The sequence below is a fragment of the Rhinopithecus bieti genome, unplaced genomic scaffold (genome assembly GCF_001698545.2).
Source record: "Rhinopithecus bieti isolate Rb0 unplaced genomic scaffold, ASM169854v2 scaffold_32017, whole genome shotgun sequence".
Taxonomy (NCBI): Eukaryota; Metazoa; Chordata; class Mammalia; order Primates; family Cercopithecidae; genus Rhinopithecus; species Rhinopithecus bieti.
Window position 1 is genome coordinate 48,545 of NW_016813578.1, and position 22,170 is coordinate 70,714.

General features: G+C 40.2%; 1 protein-coding gene across 1 annotated transcript in view; it reads right to left on the bottom strand.

Moving 5' to 3' along the window:
* MPP4 (MAGUK p55 scaffold protein 4) overlaps positions 1–22,170 on the bottom strand; it is a 59,844-nt gene that overhangs the window by 12,797 nt on the left and 24,877 nt on the right. The window contains exons 11-16 of the mRNA XM_017848656.1: positions 19,738–19,802; positions 12,164–12,181; positions 8,697–8,735; positions 6,433–6,453; positions 2,652–2,666; positions 779–820 (exon numbers count right to left, since the gene is read on the bottom strand). Coding sequence (XP_017704145.1) covers positions 779–820; positions 2,652–2,666; positions 6,433–6,453; positions 8,697–8,735; positions 12,164–12,181; positions 19,738–19,802 — 200 coding nt within the window. The remainder of the gene's footprint in view (positions 1–778; positions 821–2,651; positions 2,667–6,432; positions 6,454–8,696; positions 8,736–12,163; positions 12,182–19,737; positions 19,803–22,170) is intronic.

A 22,170-nucleotide genomic window follows, 5' to 3' on the forward strand; every position in this document is an offset into this window, starting at 1 on the left:
CCAAGCTGGATGAGGTGGGCATCTTTGTAAAGCCTGTTGGGCATCAGAGGCCAAGTGATGGCAGCTGACCTCTTGATTTTACTCTGGCTCTGACAACCTGCACCAGGCTACCATTGTCCCCTGCACAGATGCCTTCTTTACCCTGCTCATGCTCCTTACTCTCCACCTTTGTGTAGCTGCGTACTCTGTTCAGCTCTACCTGATAGCTTTTAGGCTGAATGATTCTGAAAGCAATACAGAAAGGTGGCCCCTTGTTTTTGCTTTTTGTTTTGTTTTGTTTTTTCACACTCCCCTGATGATTCCAAAATGCATCCAACTTGGGAACCAACCTTCTAGTTTAGAGACCCTGCAGCTCTGCTAGTCTTCCCCTGCCTCCCTATAGAAGGAAGCCCAGAGTGGTTTTAGATGAGTGGTACCTGGTCCTACAAAAAGCTCTGCCCAGGTGACAGATTATAGAAATGTGGCCATAAGAAGTAAGTTTAAAAGTCAGAGATTTTGTCTCTTTAGTGTAAGATAAATAGGTTATGAAACAGTCTGAAAGAAAACAAAAAGATTTGTGTTTGGTGAGTAATTAATAGATACCCAGTGGAAATTAGATGAATAACAATGAATAATTAATAGATCAGAATTTGACAAGAATAAAGGACAGAAAGAAAAGGAAACTAGAATGAGGAACAGGTTTGGAAATGTCCATCAGCAAAAGAAGCTTTCAAAACAGTGTCAGGCTTGGAAACGCAATTTAACAAGTGACAGAGACCCACCTCGTATTATCACCTACCTATGAAGAACTTCTGACCATAGCCAACAAATTCCTCCTTGTCTACAGAGAACAGCAGGAGCAGAATATGTGAGAGCAAGAAGTTTATTTAGAACAAATTCACGAAATTATCTTCAACTTTTCAAGTGACTACCTTAGTAGATGGCAGCAGAGTTGAATTTATCCTTGAGTGGCTCATTGAATATTCTAAGCATTTTTCACCCTATTATTCACACACAACAAACTACAGAGATGCAGTTCACAGAATTTGAGCATTATACTGAATGTATTCTGTCTAGTATGGTTAAAGCCAAAACCAGTTTATTAATTTTTTAAGATAAGTTTCCTTAGGATATGTTTAAAATACATATCCAGTTTTATGTTTTACTATGATTCAATATCTTATAACTTTAAACAAGCTTAAAGTGGTTCTTTGTTCTTTTTTTTTTTTTTCCCCCTGCTCTTGGTGCTCAGTCTGGAGTACAATGGTGCTATCTCAGCTCACTGCAACCTCCATCTCCCAGGTTCAAGCAATTCTCCTGCCTCAGCCTCCTGAGAAGCTGGAATTACAGGCATGCACTACCATGCCTGGCTAATTTTTGTATTTTAGATGTATTTTGTATTTTAGATGTATTTTAGATTAGAGATGGCGTTTCACCATGTTGGTCAGGCTAGTCTCAAACTTCTGATCTCAGGTGATCCACCTACCTTGTCCTCCTGAAGTGCTGGGATTACAGGTGTGAGCCTTGTTCTTGACCATACTGTTTATAACGTTTTTTTTTCTGCAGCTCCTATAATTAATCTCTTTGCTAGATACGGGTTTTTATTTTCTCCCTCTTAAAAGGGTTCATTCTATATAAAATAAGATTTGCTCTATGGCTGCCAAATGTTTCTGATTGGCCAGGACTCTGAGAGACAAAATGAGGAAAACTGTGCCCAGTGCCTCTGAGGCATCTAGAGATAGTTCAAACTCCTGTTTCTCCTTCCATTGAGACCTCAGAAAAAAACTCCAGAAAAAAAGTTATAAGAATATTATTTTCAAATTACTTTTTACTTAAGTTCCTTCTCATTTATACAGCTCCGCTCTAATCATTTAAGTAACATATGACCAAGTGCGGTGGCTCACATCTGTAATCCCAGCACTGGGAGGCTGAGGCGGGCAGATCACTTGAGGTCAGGAGTTCGAGACCAGTCCACCCAACATGGTGAAACACCGCCTTTACTAAAAATACAAAAAACTAGCCAGGCATGGTGGCTTGTGCCTGTAGTCCCAGCTACTTTGGAGGCTGAGGCAGGAGAATCACTTGAACTTGGGAGATGGAGGTTGCAGTAGACTGAGATCATACCACTGCACTCCAGCCTGGGCAACAGAGAGAGACTTTGTCTCAAATATAAACATATATATAAAATATAAAGAGCATTTGTTAAGACAATGAACTGACATATGCAACCTTTTTTCTTAACCTTTATTTTTTTTTAAAGTGTTTTAAAATACAAAGAAAGAAAACATACCAATTTTAATTCCATCTTCTGGTAAGTATGTACATTTTCTCACTTAGCTATGTCAATAAGTTTAAAAAGAAATGTTTTCTTGGGGATATATTCATAAAGCTTAATTATTTTTATTGTTCTTTTAAATGTTATCTATGAAACTGAATATTTAATCATTGATTTCACCCACAAAATGTCATATCCTTGGAGAACCTCATAAACTTAGTTTGGAAGTGTGTTTCCTGGGGAAAAAAATGTAAATATGAGGGGAAAACCATAAACAAAAACAAAACAAATACCGTATCTTCATCTTAAACATTATCCGGGCAAGTATTCATTTTGAGGCACTGAAAGATCTTAAACACAGTTCTATTTGGTGTATCTAGGAAATAAAAACAATTACCTTCTGAAAGTTCCTCTGGAGATTTGGGTAGGTGCAGAAACAGACATGAAAAGTTAAGCCTTTAAGAAGATCGTGTTAGTCATCAAATCAAGGCAAATGACATAAGCAAGACATTCACGTCACCACTAGCAAAAGGTAAGTCGGGTAAGGCCTGGCAAGGCAAATGATCACCACGTGATTGGGCCTGAGAAACTGATTTGCCCTGACTCCACTGCTTGGGACAGTACCTTTTTCTGAAAGTTTGCCTATCAAGACTCTCCCTGAAGGCTTTTTAACCCAGGAAGACTCTACTTGGTTGGCACAAAAGGGAGCTTGAAAAGGAGAACTTAAAGGAAAGTAACAGGTTTGAGCCTTCTCTCTCCTCTCTCCCTGAGGCAGTATTGCAGCAGCTCTGTGAAGGGGAAGAAGTGGTAGAAATGCTGCTGGGGCTGGGGCTGCAGCAGCCTCTGGCCGGAGCAAGCGACCTCATTCCTTTCCCTTCCTGGGTCTCACACACTTCCATCCCCAGCTACCCCTTGAAGACAGAGGAAACTGAATGAGAAGCAAACTGTTTTCTTTGTTTTCTAGACATCACAAAATAGCCATATTCTGTTTTTGGTTTGTTTGTTTTGAGATGGAGTCTCCTCTGTCACCCAGGCTGGAGTGCTATCCCGGCTCACTGCAACCTCTGTCTCCTGGGTTCAAGCGATTCTCTCACTTCAACCTCCTAAGTAGCTGGAATTATAGGCATGAGCCACCACGCCTGGCTAATTTTTGTATTTTTAGTAGAGATGAGGTTTCACCATGTTGGCCAGGTTGGTCTTGAACTCCTGACCTCAAGTGATCCACCCGCCTTGGTCTCCCAAAGTGCTGGGATTAGAGGCATGAGCCACCATGTCCAGCCTTTTTTTTTTTTTTTTTAATGGCACTTCTGATTAACTAGACTACACCATCACCTCGTCACCTCTTGGGGAAATTCAAGGAAGTCATACTATACTTTATTCAGACTACAGACCGAAACTGAAGAAACTTAACTGCTCACTAAGCAGTCTAAGTAACAAAATTAAGCATCATGGAATGAATGCCAAGGGTTCTATGCTTAGAAAATATGCCAGCTGGGTGCTAACTGTTCCTTAATTGAGCTCCTAAGAAAGCTGGGTTCAGAACGAATCAATGCTTGAGAGTTCTCTTTTCCAGCTGACAGGAGTCCACAAGGGGCACTTTAGAGTAGGCAACTCCCTCTGCAGTGCTGTTCACCAGGAACTGGCTGCTGACTCCCGCAAGGAACAAGATTTCACAATAATAACACCTGCTAACACTTGTGCAGCACTTCCTGTGTGCCAGGCACTGTTCTAAGCACTTTATTCATATAAATTATTGTTCCCATTTTAGAGGTGAGGAAACTGAAGGGCAGAGAGGTTAACAGCCAGAGAACCTGCAGTTAGTAAGTAATGAACCCAGGGTTCAAACTGGCCGATCTGGCTGGAGTCTGTGGTCTCACCCACTGCCTCTCCTTCCACAGACCCACAAACACTCCCTGGCCTCAACCACAACCTTCTCATGTGGAGTGTTTTCCAGTGGAATAGAACAAAGAAGGATGAGAATAAGCTAGAGAAATTAAAAACTAAGGCAATCCCAAACACTGGGCAAGTATAAATCGTCAATTAAATTATTTCTAACAGGCCAACCATCTAATGGAAAATAGGACATTTTGAAACAACATAAATGTAAATAATTTAGAAAAGTGGTTCACAACTCATCTGTCTCAATGCTCTCTTTTTTTTTATAACTAATATTTGTAGCAATCTCTCTACTTTTATGAAAGGAAACTCATAGATGGCATAATCTACCACACATGTAATTTAAAAAATCAATACAATGCTCCAGCTGTAACATAAAAAAACATTTTAAAGGAAGTAATTTATATTTTTAAAAATATATATGTATTTTAAAACTATATACATACGAGGCAGGCGGATCACTCAAGGCCAGGAGTTCAAGACTAGCCTGAGCAACATGGAAACCCGTCTCTACTAAAAATACAAAAATTAGCTGGGTGTGATGGTGCACACCTGTAATCCTAGCTACTCAGGAGGCTGAGGCATGAGAATCACTTGAGCCTGGCGGGTGGAGATTGCAGTGAGCCCAGATCACACCACTGTACTCTAGCCTGGGTGACAGAGTAAGACTCTGTCTCAAAAAAAATTTTTTTTAAGTATACATATCAAAATATAAATCCTTGGGCATAACATCTTTGGAAGACCTAAGAAACTACTAGATGCTTATATTAAACTTATAACAAAGAAGCATGGATTCAAGAGAATTTAAAAAATCAGAAAATATTCCTTATATGAAGTACAGAAAAATAGAAAAGAAACAGGTGGACACTAGAATAAAAAGTGTTTTGGTAAGTAATAAAAGGCTAGATTTATTTGTATGTGATAAGAGAAAGAAGGAAATTGCCTTAATTGAGGTAAAGATAATATGCCAAAGCAATTAGAGACCAATGAAATGGAGAAAATGAGGAAAAATAATATGCCTGGAATTGGGTGGGTCATGTTAACATGCCCTAGCATGTTTGCAGTTTAAAGATAAAATTCTGTGGGGCCTATTTTGTTTTTAATGATTTCAATATTATTTTGAGGGACAGACACTTGACACTTACCGTATGTCATCAATAATAACAAATAATGTATTAAAGAAAAAGAAAATTAATTCAGTATAGATATACTTTCCAGTTTATTTACTAGAAATATCGAGTAGACAGGATATGTGGAATAAATCATTCAATAATTGCAAGGCAATGTCTGCATTCTGTTTGAATGTCTCTCTCCATAATGACTGTCTTCTAAACCACTGTGTTTCTCATGCTAAATCTTATGAAAACTTTTTGTGTGTTGAAAAATGACCCTTTTATATTTGTAACAAGTTTTGTCCAGCAGGACATTCAGAAGATATGTGGGTCAAGAGACACCAGTTAAAGGCCAGGAGTATCCCCCAATCAATGTGACAATAAAAAAATGCTCCCAAAGAGTTCCAAAATGCTGCATCAGGGACAGTGTGAGAAGTGCATCAGGGACTGTGAGAAGTACTGGTTAAGGTAAAATCTACATTTCACAACTGCACTGTTGCTGTATTTTTTAAAATACATTTTACTGGGACCAGGTGTGGTGGCTCACTTTGGGAGGTCAAGGTGGGAAAACCACTCAAGGCCTGGAGTTGGAGACAAGCCTGGGCAACACAGTGAGACCTATATCTACAAAAAAATTGAAAAATTAGCCATGCATGGTGGCATGGGACTGTAGTCCCAGCTACTTGGGAGACTAAAGTGGGAGGATCACCTGAGCCAAGGAAGTGAAGGCTGCAGCGAGCTATGATCATACCACTTGCACCTCAGCTTGAGCAACAGACTGAGACCCTGTCTCAAAATAAATAAATAAATAAATTAGCCAGGTGTGATGGCATATGCCTGTAGTTCCAGCTATTTGGAAGGCTGAGGTGGGAGGATCACTTGACCTCAGGAATTCGAGGCTGCAATGAGCCATGATCACACCGCTGCACTCCAACCTGAGTGACAGAGAGATTTTGTCTCAAAAAAATTAAAAATTAAAATTAAAAATAAATTTTAAAATGTATATTTGAGATTGACAACATGATGTGGGATACATATAGTTACTTTTTATTTTTTTTTACTGTTGATATATTTAAACAATTATTATAACCCTAAATATGTGTATAAATTGCATCAAAATTTGGAATATACATTTAAAAATCAGTACCAAATACTCATTTTTTTACTCACCAGATTCAAATGTTTCTTCATCTATGATTTTCCATGGAGGCAAAAATAAAAAATGTTATTACATGACCATCTACACTGAGTCTATATTTTAAGTCTAATTCTCTGGCCCCCTACTTCTGCCCATACACCACCTTCTAAGTTTTTTTCCCAAATCAAGGTCAAATCGATGGTGTCTCTATGGCATATATCAACTTTAAATGAAAGAGATGGTATTCGGCAGCTGAGCCATGATGACAGTCAGGGGTGCAGCAGGAGCTCAAAATAAATAAAATAATAGAGGATAAATAAAATAAAATGTAAAAAGCTCAGAGGGAAGGGGAAAGTGGAATGTCAGGGAAACCCGTAGAGAATGCTGGCTACTGCTCAGCTTTGCTGCAGAGGGCTTGCCGATGTCGGAGGGGTGCACCCTGCCTGAAGAGTTGGAGACCCACAAATGGGGGTGATGGCGAGGAGAATGAGCATATGAACGACTTGATTACGTTGGCTTGATCGGGTGGCTGAGAAGGATGTGAGATAAACCAACTTCCTCATTAGTTAAAACAACTCTTGTTAGCATTTTAAACAGAGATTAAGGATTAAGAAACATACATGGAGGGCAATTTGAAATATATGGCAACATTGCCAATGCATGCATCCTTGGATCAGACAATGCTGCAGCTAAGGTATTCTCATGCATGTAAAATGATATATTTATACAGCAATTCATTGTAGCACTGTTTATAATAGAAACAAATGGACATAACACAAACGCCTACAAATAAGTGATTGTATCAATATGCAATAACCAATAAGCTGTTTAAAAAAATAAAGACAAGGCTCTTTATGTGCTAAGATAGAGTCACCTCCAAGATTTAGAATGTTAGGTTAGAAAAGCCAGGAACAGAACAGTGTGCATTTCATGCTATCAAAGGGTATGTGCATTTGGATTTAGAAAAAAAGATGGGGGTGATGAAGTGGGGAGGAGAAATATACACATCATTGCTTTTTTTTTTTTTTTTTGCGTTTTTTTTTTGAGATGGAGTCTCACTCTGTCACCCAGGCTGGAGTGCAGTGGCACGATCTCTGCTCACTACAAGCTCCGCCTCCCGGGTTCACACCATTCTCATGCCTCAGCCTCCCGAGTAGCTGGAACTACAGGCGCCCGCCATCATGCCCAGCGAATTTTTTTTTGTATATTTTCTAGTAGAGACAGGGTTTCACCGTGTTAGCCAGGATGGTCTCGATCTCCTGACCTCGTGATCCGCCCACCTCGGCCTCCCAAAGTGCTGGGATTACAGGCATGAGCCACTACGCCCGACCACATCATTGCTTTTTTGTGCACAGAATATGTCTGGGGTGATACTGAAGAAACTATTAACATTTATTGCCCCAAGAAAGAAAAATGAGTAGGAGAACATGGAAAGGGAGGAACTTCTTACTGAATATACCTTTGTAGTTATTAAATTTTGAACTATGTGAATTATTACCTAATAAAAATATAATGAAAATTGTAGAAAGGAAATGAATATTACTGCAAGTTTTAAAAAAAGTATACTTGGTAAAATAAACATAATGTCAGCAGTATTCTGCAGTTGTTCTGGAAAATATATGTGAATCATTGAAATGCCCACTGTTTCAAAATTTTATATTGTTCTTTCACCTCTAAGAACTAGACTAGCCTATAAAGCAAAGATAGATTCACCTATCAGACTAAGGTTCTCCAACTGGTCTCCTAACAAAATCCTAGTGATTCTTAAGCTGGTCTTATTTCTGCCACTAAATTTGAAAAATCTTTTCCCAATTTACAAAAAAATTAAAGAATAGAAATGTAAAAAACTTTCATGCATGTCTTCTCATTTTGGAACCTACTACTATTTATCTATACTAGAATCTACCAGAAGATGACATCAAACTTAATAATAAAATATATATTGCTCTTTAAAATTTTGATACTGCAATATTTTATGTTATTTCACAAAGAGCAGAGGTTTCCAAGTGTTCTACCATCTGATATGCTGAGTGTTACTAAGTGTTCCTGAGATCATTTACAAAGTGCTGCTTTCTAGAACATTTTCTAGTAGATCAGTGGGAACCTGGACACATTACCACAGCTTCTCCTTCCAATGGCCAGAACTACAGAAGAAAGATGGGGGTGGAGGGTCATTTTACACATTTCTCCCAGAGGAAAGGCCCATGGCCCCTTTGGACACCTCTGCTTCAGATAATCTATAATTGACATGCTTCATATTTCTTCTAACAGCAAAGCAATCAAGAGAAAATGTTACCTGCTTCCACACATTTCTCATCAATCTTCATGTCATCGTCTATAAAAGAGTATAGAAAGGGAGAAACAGAATTTAAAATGTGTCCACATTAAAAACAAAATTCCATGGCCAGGCATAGTGGCTCACGCCTGTAATCCCAGCACTTTGGGAGGCCAAGGCGGGCGGATCACCTGAGGTCAGGAGTTCGAGACCAGCCTGACCAACATGGTGAAATCCTATCTCTACTAAAAATATAAAAATTAGTCGGTTGTGGTAGCGCACACCTATAATCCCAGCTACTTGGGAGGCTGAGGCAGGAGAATCGTTTGAACCCGGGAGGCAGAGGTTGTAGTGAGTTGAGGTAACGCCATTGCACTCCAGCCTGGGCAAAAAGAGCAAAACTCTGTCTAAAAAATAAATAAATAAATAAAAATAAAAAATAAAAAATTCCCTATGTATGTCAATAAAACTCATAAAATAAAAATAAACTATGTATGTAAAAAAAAAACTATGGATGTCAACTCCATCCACCTTATGATAAATTTACTTTTAGACCTATTGCTTACTTGGCGAGATAAAAAGGGCTCTCCTGTATTAAATGAAAATGTATGATGTGGGAGGCTATATAATATAAAAATGGTTAAAATTAAAACCATAGGCTTTTGAATGCTGCACGAATTAGTTGATCTCTAAGCCTCTGTTCTCCATCTGCAAATGGGGAGAGTAATAGTACCTACCGCATAGGCTAGGATTGAGAAAATGCATGAAAAGCTCAGGCATATGCTAAGTACTCAATAAATGTGAATTCTCTTTACCTTTAGCTGAAGTATATATAAAAGAATAAAGGAATATAACTTTAAAAACTACTTATCCTAATTCTCAAAACTCTCTACAGCACAATCTAAACCCAGCTTGAAAGGTTGTCATCCGCTTCTCTCCTTCACGCATCTTATGCTACCATTAGAGTGGACATCATGGCCTTTGCTACCCTGTTCCCTGTGCCTGTCATGCTTCTAGGTCCATCCCAAGCACTGATCAGAATGAATACCCCCTTGCAGAGCATTTTCTTCCTACTACCTTGAACTGTCAGCTACTGTACATCTATTCTACATCTATAACCATTCGGGGGTTTGCCTTCTTTGTTCTCCTAGACAGCTTCTTGAAGACAGGGACTGTCTCACTAGTTTTTACAGACTCTTACTACAGTATTTTGCACATAGTGGGCAAATGATAAATTATTTCTTAAATTGAGTTTTCTTTTAAATATCAAAATAGTTTATTTGAATATAGGTTCTGAATTTTTTTTCTTTCAGCACTTTACATCTTGTTTCTAGCAGTGCCCATCACATCCCAGGTGCTCAACAAATACTGATTTAATAAATGAGGCTAATACAGGTTCCAAAAGTACATAGTCTGTAAAAGTGTAGTCCAAAGTACAGTCTGTAGAATAAGCTATAATATAAAGTAACGCTTATCACCACCCCTTCAAAACTACATCATTCATTAATGTTTTTAAATGAAATATGAAAAATTTTATGAAATAACACTGTCTTGTACAGGTAGGGACACAGATAAACAAGTGACATGGTTTAGATTTCCCGCACTGTCATTTGTTTACTTGTATTCAGAGATTATTTTCCTAATTAATTAGATTAATTTAATTTCCTAATTAAATAATCAGATTGTTATTAGCCATCCATAACAACAGTGAGTTCATTAGTTCCCAGGACATAACAAAGTTGTTTTTCTTCAGGGCAAACAAAGACTACAATTTTCACTTTTATTTTACAGAGGAAGGTACAAAAACCAGGCATGATTATCCAGTAACAGCACAAGAAGCTCTGACTTTTCTGACGCTTGACTCTGATAGGTGTCAAGTGGCCCTAAGATAGGGCCACTGATTTTTGTTCTCCTCATATCAATAATTCCACATTATCAGCTAGGATAATGTACTGAATTGTGTTCCCCCCAGTATTCATATGTTGAAGCCCTTGCCTTCAGTATGGCTGTATTTAGAGATAGGGCCTTTAAGGAGGTAATTAAGGTTAAATGAGGTAATATGTCTAGGGTATTAAATTGACAGAACTGGTGGCCTTACAAGAAGAAGAAAACATACCAGATCAATCGACCTCCCTGTCTCTCTCTCCTTCTTTTTTTCCTCTCTCTCTCTCCCTGTGCCCCCCACCACTATCTCTCTTCTCTCTCTCTCTCTCTCTCTCTCTCTCTCTCTCTCTCTCTCTCTCCCTCTCCCTCTCCCTTTCCCTCTCCCTCTCCCTCTCTCTCTAAGGATGCACAGAGGCAACACCAAATGAGCACACAGCAATCAGGTGGCTGTCTGCAAGCCAGGAAGAGAGGCCTCACCAGAAACCAACCCTGCTGGAATCTTAATCTTAGACTTCCAGCCTCTGAAACTGTAAGAAAATAAATATCTGTTGTTTAAGCCATTTAGTCTGTGGTATCTTGTTATGGAAGCTCAAGCTAAGACCATGGCCTTATCAACCACCAATACCATAGAGTTCCCAGCTCCTCTCTCCCACCAAGGGCTATGCCCAGGCTCCCCTCCACAACTCTTAACATGCAGTCTATAACGTGACCCTGAGTAGACAAACCAGAAGCAGGCAACCTGGACTTGCCCCTCTCTCCCTCTCCTTCTGCTCTCGCCTTCCTGCGTCATACACCTTTTTTTTGTTTTGGGGGACACAGATTGGAGCCTTGTTCCCATAGATCAGCCTTCAAAAGTCATTCTGCAGTTCTCTGGTTTCCCTTTCCAAATTCAAGGATGAACTGTGGATGGTGGCTAAAGGGACACCTCTTCTTTCCCCTCTCTGGAAGCAGACAGCATCTTGCTTTGGTGTGTGTGTGTGTGTGTGTGTGTGTGTGTGTGTGTGTGTGTGTGTGTATGAGAGAGAGAGAGAGAGAGAGAGCACCATCAAAATGAGTCATCCAGATGGTTGGGCATGGAGAAGGGGAAAGGCTAGTAACTGAAGGTCCCGTTTGTTTCCTAATGCAGGGCCTTTTAGACAGATGGAATCTTGAATCCAGATTACACTGTTTGCAACTACTGGCAACTGTTCTTACCTTCTCTGGATGTCAATCTTTTCATCCATAAGGTGGGAATAATAATAATAATTTCACTATGGTGTTATTGTTAGGTTAGGTAACGTGTATAAAGCAGTTGAAACAAAACATCTCATCAGTTTCACAGCTTTTATTGAGTTCTTGCCCTATGCTATGCTAAACTCTGGAGCTGCATATAAATGTTACTTCTCTTTTCTTTATTCCTCTCAGTGTTAGGACAATTATACTTTGCATGCATATCTTTGAATGACATATGTTTATAAATTAAGGTATTAATGACTATCACACTACTAGGTATATAGGAAGAGCTTAATAAATAGCTGAATGGAATTAAAGTGAACTTTTTAAACTACAAGAAATTTCTAAAAGATGTTGGAAATAAGAGTTTTTTCCTAAATACTATTTCTTACCTTCTTCCATAGAAATTGCTGGGTGCAAGCAAATGATTGAAGCAGGGGGAAAAAAAAGAACACAATATCTGTACTATAGTTTCTCAGATTAATTTACAATAAGAAATGTAATGTGCAAAAATTATTGTAATTAGTATTCTGGGTTTATTCTCTAGAAATTCAGGGAAGATTTAATAACAAAATGATAAATGAATACCTTATAAAACCGATATATTTGTGAGCCTTGTTGGAAATGGGAATCTACTTGCTTCTGGTAAATCCCACCCTCTTCCATCCCAGCTAGTTCTACAAGGGTAGTATTCTATGAATTTCTGAATTAACATGCTTAGTTCAGCATATTTTAGGAACCCAAATTTTCAGTGGAAGGAAGGAAAGAAGACAGAGAGATGGAGGGAGGAAGGGAGGGAGGGAAAGAAAGAGGGAAGACAATTATAAGTGTAGCTTCAGTCAATAACTTTTTAATAATCATCTGCAAACTAACATCAATAACACTTCATTAACAAAATTGCCTGTATCTTAGGACTCAGTAGCCTGCCCCTAATATTGCTTTGGGGGGAGGAGGGTATGATAAGACTTAAGCAGAGCAGAAATGTACAAAGTAATATTAATTGTAGAATCATCTATAATAGTTGAAAATAAATGATCTTTTTAGTAGTTTAAAAAATAATCATGTCTATCGGAAACATTCCCTGAGAGAGGGGACCCTTTAAGTCAGTGGCTTCAAACCTGAGGCTCGTGGACCCAGAGATTCGTGAGGATAATAATAGAGTATTGCAAACTATTTTCAGCATGGACTTCTAGAAAGTCTAATACAAATCACACAGGGCACATAAGCAAATTAAATGGCAACTAGAGGTTATACTACAGGTAATTATCAGATGCTGATTAGAAACTAATTAGCATTTTCATGTGCCTTTGATAAATGAAAGTTTGGTTTTAAAAAAATCTTTTTCAAAACATGGAAGAAGTAACTAAAATATCACTATGAAGATTGTGTCATGAAAAATGTTTCTGATAAGATGTTAAGTGAAGTGGCTGGCAAGATGGCTGAATAGGAATAGCTCTGGTCTGCAGCTCCCAGCAAGCTGAATGCAGAAGGCAGGTGATTTCTGCATTTCCAACTGAGGTACCTGGCTCATCTCACTGGGACTGGCTAGACAGTGGGTGCAGCCCACGAAGGGCAAACCAAAGCAGGGTAGGGCGTTGCCTCACCCAGGAAGCACAAGGGGTCGGGGAACTCCCTCCCCTAGCCAAGGAAAGCTGTGAGAGACTGTAAGGGACTGGGACTCCAGCCCAGATATTACCCTTTTCCCACGTTCTTCACAACCCACAGACCAGGACATTCCCTCGGGTGCTTACACCAGCAGGGCCATGGGTTTCAAGCACAAAACTAGGCAGCCGTTTGGGCAGACACCAAGCTAGCTGCAGGAGTTTTTGTTTGTTTGTTTGTTTCTCATACCCCAGTGGTGCCTGGAATACCAGCAAGACAGAACTATTTGTTCCCCCAGAAAAGGGGCTGAAGCCAGGGAGCCAAGTGGTCTTGCTCAGCGGATCCCACCCCCATGGATTCCAGCAAACTAAGATCCACTGGCTTGAAATTCTTGCTGCCAGCACAGCAGACTGAAGTTGAACTGGGACACCCCAGCTTGGTGGGGGAAGAGGCGACCGCCATTACTGAGGCTTGGGTCAGCGGTTTTCCTCGCACTATGTAAACAAAGCCACTGGGAAGTTTGAACTGGGTGGAGCCCTCTACAGCACCCCAAAGCCACTGTAGCCAGACTGCCTCTCTAGATTCCTCCTCTCTGGGCAGGGCATCTCTGAAAGAAAGGCAGCAGCCCCAGTCAGGGACTTATAGACAAAACTCCCACCTCCCTGGGACAAACAGTCACCTGGGGGAAGGGGTGGCTGTGGGCGCAGCTTCACCAGACTTAAAAGTTCCTGCTTGCCGGCTCTGAAGAGAGGAGCAGATCTCCCAGCACAGTGCTCAAGCTCTGCTAAGGGACAGACTGCTTCCACAAGTGGGTCCCTGGCCCCTGTGCCTCCTGACTGGAAGACACCTCCCAGCAGGGCTTGACAGACACCTCATACAGGAGAGTTCCAGCTGGCATCTGGCAGGTGCCCCTCTGGGACAAAGCTTCCCAAGGAAGGAGCAGGCAGCAATCTTTGCTGCCCTGCAGCCTCTCCTAGTGATACCCAGGCAAACAGGAACTGGAGTGGACCTCCAGCAAACTCTAGCAGACCTGCAGCACAGAGGCCTATTTTGAAGGAAAACTAACAAACAGAAAGTAATAGTATCAACATCAACAAAAAGGATGTCCACTCAGAGGCCCCATTTGAAGGTCACCAACATCAAAGACCAAAGATAGATAAATCCATGAAGACGAGGAAAAAACAGTGAAAAAAGGCTGAAAATTCCAAAAACCAGAATGCCTCTTCTCCTCCAAAGGATCACAACTTCTTGCCAACAAGAGAGCAAAACTGAATGGAAAAAGAGTGACGAGTTGACAGAAGTAGGCTTCAGAAGGTGAGTAATAACAAACACTTCCGAGCTAAACAAGCATGTTCTAACCCACTGCAAGGACGCTAAGAACCTTGAAAAAGGGTTAAAGGAATTGCTAACTAAAATAACCAGTTTAGAGAAGAACATAAATGACCTGATGGAGCTGAAAAACACAGCCCAGGAACTTCATGAAGCATACACAAGTATCAATAGCCAAATCAATCAAGCAGAAGAAACAATATCAGAGATTGAAGATCAACTTAATGAAATAAAGCATGAAGACAAGATTAGAGAAAAAAGAATGAAAAGGAATGAACAAAGCCTCCAAAAAATATGGGACTATGTGAAAAGACCAAATCTACATTTGATTGGTGTACCTGAAAGTGACGGGGAGAATGGAACCAAGTTGGAAAACATTCTTCAGGATATTATCCAGGAGAACTTCCCCAGCCTAACAAGACAGGCCAACATTCAAATTCAGGAAATACAGAGAACACTACAAAGATACTCCTTGAGAAGAGCAACCCCTAGACACTAAATCTTCAGATTCACCAAGGTTGAAATGAAGGAAAAAATGTTAAGGGCAGCCAGAGAGAAAGGTTGGGTTACCCACAAAGAGAAGCCCATCAGACTAATGGTGGATTTCTCAGCAGAAACCCTACAAGCCAGAAGAGAGTGAGGGCCAATATTCAACATTCTCAAAGAAAAGAATTTTCAACCCAGAATTTCATATCCAGCCAAACTAAGCTTCACAAGTGAAGGAGAAATAAAATCCTTTACAGACAAGCAAATGCAGAGAGATTTTGTCACTACCAGGCCTGCCTTACCAGAGCTCCTGAGGGAAGCACTAAATATGGAGAGGAAAAACCAATACCAGCCACTGCAAAAACTACCAAATTATAAAGACCATTGACACTATGAGGAAACTGCATGAACTAACAGGCAAAATAACCAGCTAGCATCATAATGACAGGATCAAATTCACATGTAACAATATTAACCTTAAATGTAAATGGGCTAAATACCCAATTAAAAGACACAGACTGGCAAATTGGATAAAGAGTCAGGACCCATCGGTGTGCTGTATTCAGGAGACCCATCTCATGTGCAAAGACACACGTATGCTCAAAATAAAGGGATGGAGGAATATTTACCAAGCAAATGGAAAGCAAAAAAAAGCAGGGGTTCCAATCCTAGTCTCTGATAAAACAGACTTTAAACTAACAAAGATCAAAAAAGACAAAGAAGGGCATTACATAATGGTAAAGTGATCAACACAACAAGAAGAGCTAACTATTCTAAATATATATACACCCAATAGAGGAGCACCCAGATTAATAAAGCAAGTTCTTAGAGACCTACAAAGAGACATAGACTCTCACGCAATAATAGGGGGAGACTTTAACAACTCACTGTCAATATTAGACAGATCAACGAGACAGAACATTAACAAGGATATTCAGGACTTGAACTCAGCTCTGGACCCAATTGACATCTACAGAATTCTACACCCCAGATCAACAGAATATACATTCTTCTCAGCACCACATCACACTTATTCTAAAACTGACCACCAATTGGAAGTAAAACATTCCTCAGCAAATGCAAAAGAACAGAAATCATAATGAACAGTCTCTCAGACCACAGTGCAATCAAATTAGAACTCAGGATTAAGAAACTCACTCAAAACTGTACAACTACATGGAAACTGAGCAACCTGCTCCTGAATGACTACTGGGTAAATAATGAAATTAAGGCAGAAATAAATAAGTTTTTTGAAAGCAATGAGAACAAAGACATAATGTACAGAATCACTGGAAAACAGCTAAAGCCGTGTTTAGAGGGAAATTTAGAGCACTAAATCCCTACAGGAGAAAGCAAGAAAGATCTAAAATCAAAACCCTAACATCACAATTAGAAGAACTAGAGAAGCAAGAGCAAACAAATTCAAAAAGCTAGCAGAAGACCAGAAATAACTAAGATCAGAGCAGAACTGAAGGAGATAGAGACACAAAAAACCCTTCAAAAAATCATGAATTAAATAATGAAATTAAGGCAGAAATAAATAAGTTTTTTGAAAGCAATGAGAACAAAGACATAATGTACAGAATCACTGGAAAACAGCTAAAGCCGTGTTTAGAGGGAAATTTAGAGCACTAAATCCCTACAGGAGAAAGCAAGAAAGATCTAAAATCAAAACCCTAACATCACAATTAGAAGAACTAGAGAAGCAAGAGCAAACAAATTCAAAAGCTAGCAGAAGACCAGAAATAACTAAGATCAGAGCAGAACTGAAGGAGATAGAGACACAAAAAACCCTTCAAAAAATCATGAATTCAGGAGCTGGATTTTTGAAAAGATTAAGAAAATAGACCACTAGCCAGGTTAATAAAGAAGAAAAGAGAGAGGAATCAAATAGACACAATAAAAAATGGTAAAGGGGACATCACCACTGATCCCACAGAAATACAAACTACCATGAGAGAATACTATAAACACTGCTACACAAATAAACTAGAAACTCTAGAAGAAATGGGTAAATTCCTGGACACACAGACCCTCCCAAGACTAAACCAGGAAGAAGCTGAATCCCTGAATAGACCAATAACAAGTTCTGAAATTGAGGCAGTAATTAACAGCCTGCTAACCAAAAAAAGCCCAGGACCAAATGGAGCCTGTCCCATTCCTTCTGAAACTATTCCAAACAATGGAAAAAGAGGGACTCCTCCCTCACTCATTTTATGAGACCAGCATCATCCTGATACCAAAAGCTGGCAGAGACACAACAAAAAAAGAAAATTTCAGACCAATATCCCTGATGAACATCAATGGGAAAATCCTCAATAAAATACTGGCAAACCAAATCCAGGAGCACAGCAAAAAGTTTATCCACCACAATCAAGTTGGCTTCATCCCTGGGATGCAAGGCTGGTTCAACATATGCAAATCAATAAATATAATCCATCACATAAACAGAACCAATGACAAAAATCATGTGATTATCTCAATGCATGCAGAAAAGGCCTTTGATAAAATTCAACATCCCCTCATGCTACAAACTCTCAATAAACTAGGTGTTGATGGAACGTATCTCAAAATAATAAGAGCTATTTATGACAGACCCACAGCCAGTATCATACTGAATGGGCATGGATGAAGCTGGAAACCATAATTCCCAGCAAACTAATACAGGAACAGAAAACCAAACACCGCATGTTCTCACTCATAAGTGGGAGCTGAACTATGAGAACACATGGACACAGGGAGGGGAACAACACACACTGGGGCCGGTTGGCGGGTGGGGACTAAGGGGAGGGATAGCATTAGGAGAAATACCTAATGTAGATGATGGGTTAATGGATGCAGCAAACCACCATGGCACATGTATACCTATGTAACAAACCTGCACGTTCTGCACATGTATCCCAGAACTTAAAGTATAATTAAAAAAGAAAAAAAGATGTTAAGTTTAAAAAAATAAAAAGTGCTATTGCAGTTATTACTGTAACCATGTAAAATATGTATTCACTGATGGAAGTTAATGTGAAAATATTGTCATTGAGAAGGTGTGTTTTCTTTTGTCAAAAACTGCCTTTATAGTTGTCCTCATATCTTCTCAATAAGAAAATAAAAGGAAAAGTAATTTTTGGCTTGGAGAAGGGAGACACAATAAAGTGCGTGAGGCTTGCCATGGGTAGATCTGTGATGTTGGTACTTTTTGTGCCCTTCCAGTCTCCTCTCTTTGCCTCCCTCTTTCTGGTGCCCAGTTCCTTCCTTTAACCCCTTTCCAGGGCCCACCTGAGGGCCATTTCAGAAGGGCCTCGCTCAGTAGGCTTAGCTGACCTCTGTCAAGCCACAGCACCTTTAATCAAGCATTTGCCACCATGGAGCCTTTACTCACCACTCCCCAACTGCTTCAATAATAATGTCTAGCAATCAAACTGCAATCATTATGTAACAATTCCATCCCATATTTATTCACCAAAGGCATGCACAATTGTTAATCAGTGCTTCTGTACAGTGTGAAGATTAAGTCCTCTAAGTTGATAGAACCCAAATGAAGGTATATGTATAGCTATGCAGTCTTGCTTGCAGTCGTGTATAATGCACATATGAGCTGCGGAGATCTTGGAGGGCCTCAATTTGGGGAGGGATGTCTTCAGGTGTCACCAGGATAAGAACATATGCATTTTCATAAACTGAAAACTCTTCTAAATCCAAAGAATGAATGTCAATGGTAGGACTTCAGAGAGCTAGCTGCCAGAGAGACTATCTGGGAGCAGTGGGGACATTTAGAGATCTCCTGGGCAGGAAGCCAGTCCTGGAAGGGAGGAAGCAGGCTCCCCCAGGATGCACATGCTGGGTCTGAGGTAGCCACATACTGAAATTGCCTTTGTAAAAATTACGTCAGTGAGAAAATTATGGCAGTGGGGGAGATCCAATATAGCCCAAGCTCCTCTTGCTTTTAGCTTTCAAGTTGCCTTCATTCCAGGGTTAGCTTTGGGAGACATTTTATTTATAGTTTAAATGATAACAGGCCTTCCCCTAAAACTCAGCCACCTTTATAAAGCTAATGAGAGACCATCAGGTTAGTGGGAGGAGCCTGAATTCTGCTAAGGTGAATTCTGCATATCATAAGATATGCAATTTCCCCAATAATTCTTGCAAATAACATCACTATTGTAGAACCTAAGATTGGCCTTTTGTGACATCTTTTTAGGTTTTTTCATGTCTGACACCTGTGGCTCCATCTGGACCCACCAACCAATGGCTCCTGTGGCTCCACCCAGAAGCAACTCAGTGCAAGAGGACAGCTTCAACTCCCTATGATCTCATCTCTGATCCAACCAATCAGCAGCAAGTGCCCATTGAATAGTCACCCCACTCCCTCCCCAAACTACCTTTGAGCAACCCCTAATCTAGGGGCCTTCAAGGAGATTGATTTAAATAACAACTCCATCTCCCATGTGGCATGGCCAGCCTCACATCAATTAGACTCTTTCTTTACTACAATGCCATGGTCTTCATTTGTGCAGCAAACAGGGAGAACCTGTCGGGCAGTTGCAATACTTACATAAGGTTGACTTGAGGCAGGTGTGAGGCTGGTATGGCTGAGACCACCAGAATTCCCGTTGCTTCCTATGGGGGCAGGGAACCGTGAGACAAAAAACAAGCAAAAGCAAAAAGCCAACCCCAGTTAACCCAGGTGAAACAGACCCAGAACAATGACAAACAGAATATTTCTTAGAATTCTGCTGCCTTCACCCAAGTGAAAAGGGTGATCACTTCTCCAAATGCATTGTCAAATAAATTTTCCAAACATATAGGCTCTCTCATCTCTTTTTCTGCCTCACAGGATCTTTTCAGAACAACAAATACTTAGAGTGACAATCTGGCCCATGATCACAAGTTTGCACATGGAGTTTCGGTAAATGACCCATGGTAAGCTGCCTCTCAGGCATGTTAGCCTGTCTCTGCAGTCTCCTTCGAATTCTCATGACATGTTCAGGTTTCCCTCCCAGGCTGTTACAGGCTCTCTACAGTTTCTTTAGATGACTCTGCTCCTTTCTTGATCTCTAGAATCACCCCTGGGCTCGAGGGCAAGGCTTCACCTTTTCTTGGCACCTGAAACCTCTGTTGACTTGTTCCTCCTCCCTTGAGTCCCCCAGCAATTCCTTTGGGCAGGTTTTCCTTTCTTGCCTACTTCAAAGCAACTTTCTAAGCAAAGTTGTTCTTCCTTCTTTATTCAACACTGTGAAGTTTGGAGCAAGAGAAGACTTTGAAGACACTCTGTTCTTTGTATTCCCGGAACTGCAGCATCACCTTTACCTGGAAGCTGGTGAGACCTGCAGAATCTCAGTCCCCACCCCAAGCCTTCCAAATTAGAATCTCCATTTTAATAAGAGCCCAGGTAAGTCACATGTATGTTAAAGGCAAGAAGCTCTAATTTAATCTCTCAAACTTTGGAAAACATCTGAGGTGTTTGTTAAAATGCAGATAATCTGGGCCTCCCAGATCTCCTGCCTCCGATTCTCTGAAGGCCAGGGCATCTGCGTGTTTAAATCAAACTCTCCATGTGATTCTAATTCACAAGAGAATTTAAGAAGGGCCAATTTAGCCACTGTCCTCACTTTAGAAACGAGGAAACTGATCCAGGGAAGTCAGGCAACGTGGTGGAAGTTGAACAGTTAGCAGCAGGAGGCATCTATGCTATAATCTACAAAATGATGGAATGGGATTCAACAGACCTGGGGGTTCCAGGCGTGCTTCCCCTCCGTAGGATCTTGGACAAATTTCCTAACACCTGAAACTTAGTTCCCCACTTATGAAATGGGGCTCAGTGCATTTGAGGCATTGTGAGGACTAAATGATACATGAAACCTTACTGTAAACTCAATTAGCATGGATATGCAGGGCATTCATTAATTCATTCATTAATTATTTGAAGAGATAACACATACACACAGTAAAAATCTTAACAGTATAAAAAAGTAGGCCGGGCGTGGTGGCTCATGCCTGTAATCCCAGTACTTTGGGAGGCCGAGGTCAGCAGATCACCTGAGGTCAGGAGTTCGAGACCAGCCTGGCCAACATGGTGAAACCCCGTCTCTACTAAAAATACAAAAATTAGCCAGGCATGGTGGTGCGCACCTGTAGTCTCAGCTACTCTGGAGGCTGAGGCAGGGAAATCGCCTGAACCCAGGAGGCTGAGGCTGCAGTGAGCTGAGATCACAGCATTGCAGTTCAGCCTGATGACAGAGCAAGACTCCATCTCAAAAAAAAAAAAAAAAAAAAAAAAGTAAGGCTTCTTCCCTTCCTTCTGCTCAGTTTCTTGTGCATTCTTCCAGAAATATTCTCTGCATAATTAAGGTACTTTAATTCACAACACATGCAGGCCAGAGCCAAGATTCTTGATTCCGAGTTAGGTGATGAACTCTCTAAATATCTGTGTTTCCTGTTTTTTAACCTTCTGTACCTTTCCTTGGCTACTTCATGATTAATTACCGGATAGTCTGATCTCTCTCTATCTCTGTCTCTGTGTCACTCATTCTTTTTAGCTTCCTCTCTAGGCTTCACCCTTGCCTTTCTGGGAGTTCCTGGTTTTTTATTCTTACAAAATGATATCCTGTACATCTTCACATGTTCCCTCTGGTGGAAACTCCAGCAGAATGGGGCCTCTCACTGGAAAGTCATGTCCACTTGCCAAAAATATTTGCTACTCTGGTACAAACCATCAACTCTAACTCCTCCAATTTGCAATATAGTCATTCCAAACTCCTTTAGATGGGTATTATTTTCCACCAATATGCCCTTTTTGGAGAAGTCTTCCTCCTCACTCTTTTACAGTTTTCTAAAATCAGATGCAAATTTTCTACCTGTTGAAAGTAAAAACAAACAAACAAGCAAAACAAAAACAAAACCCCCCAGCTACTTGCATTCAAATCTGTCACTCTTATAAAGAGCATAAAAAATATTTTATGCACTCATTCATTATTCTTTTTTTTTT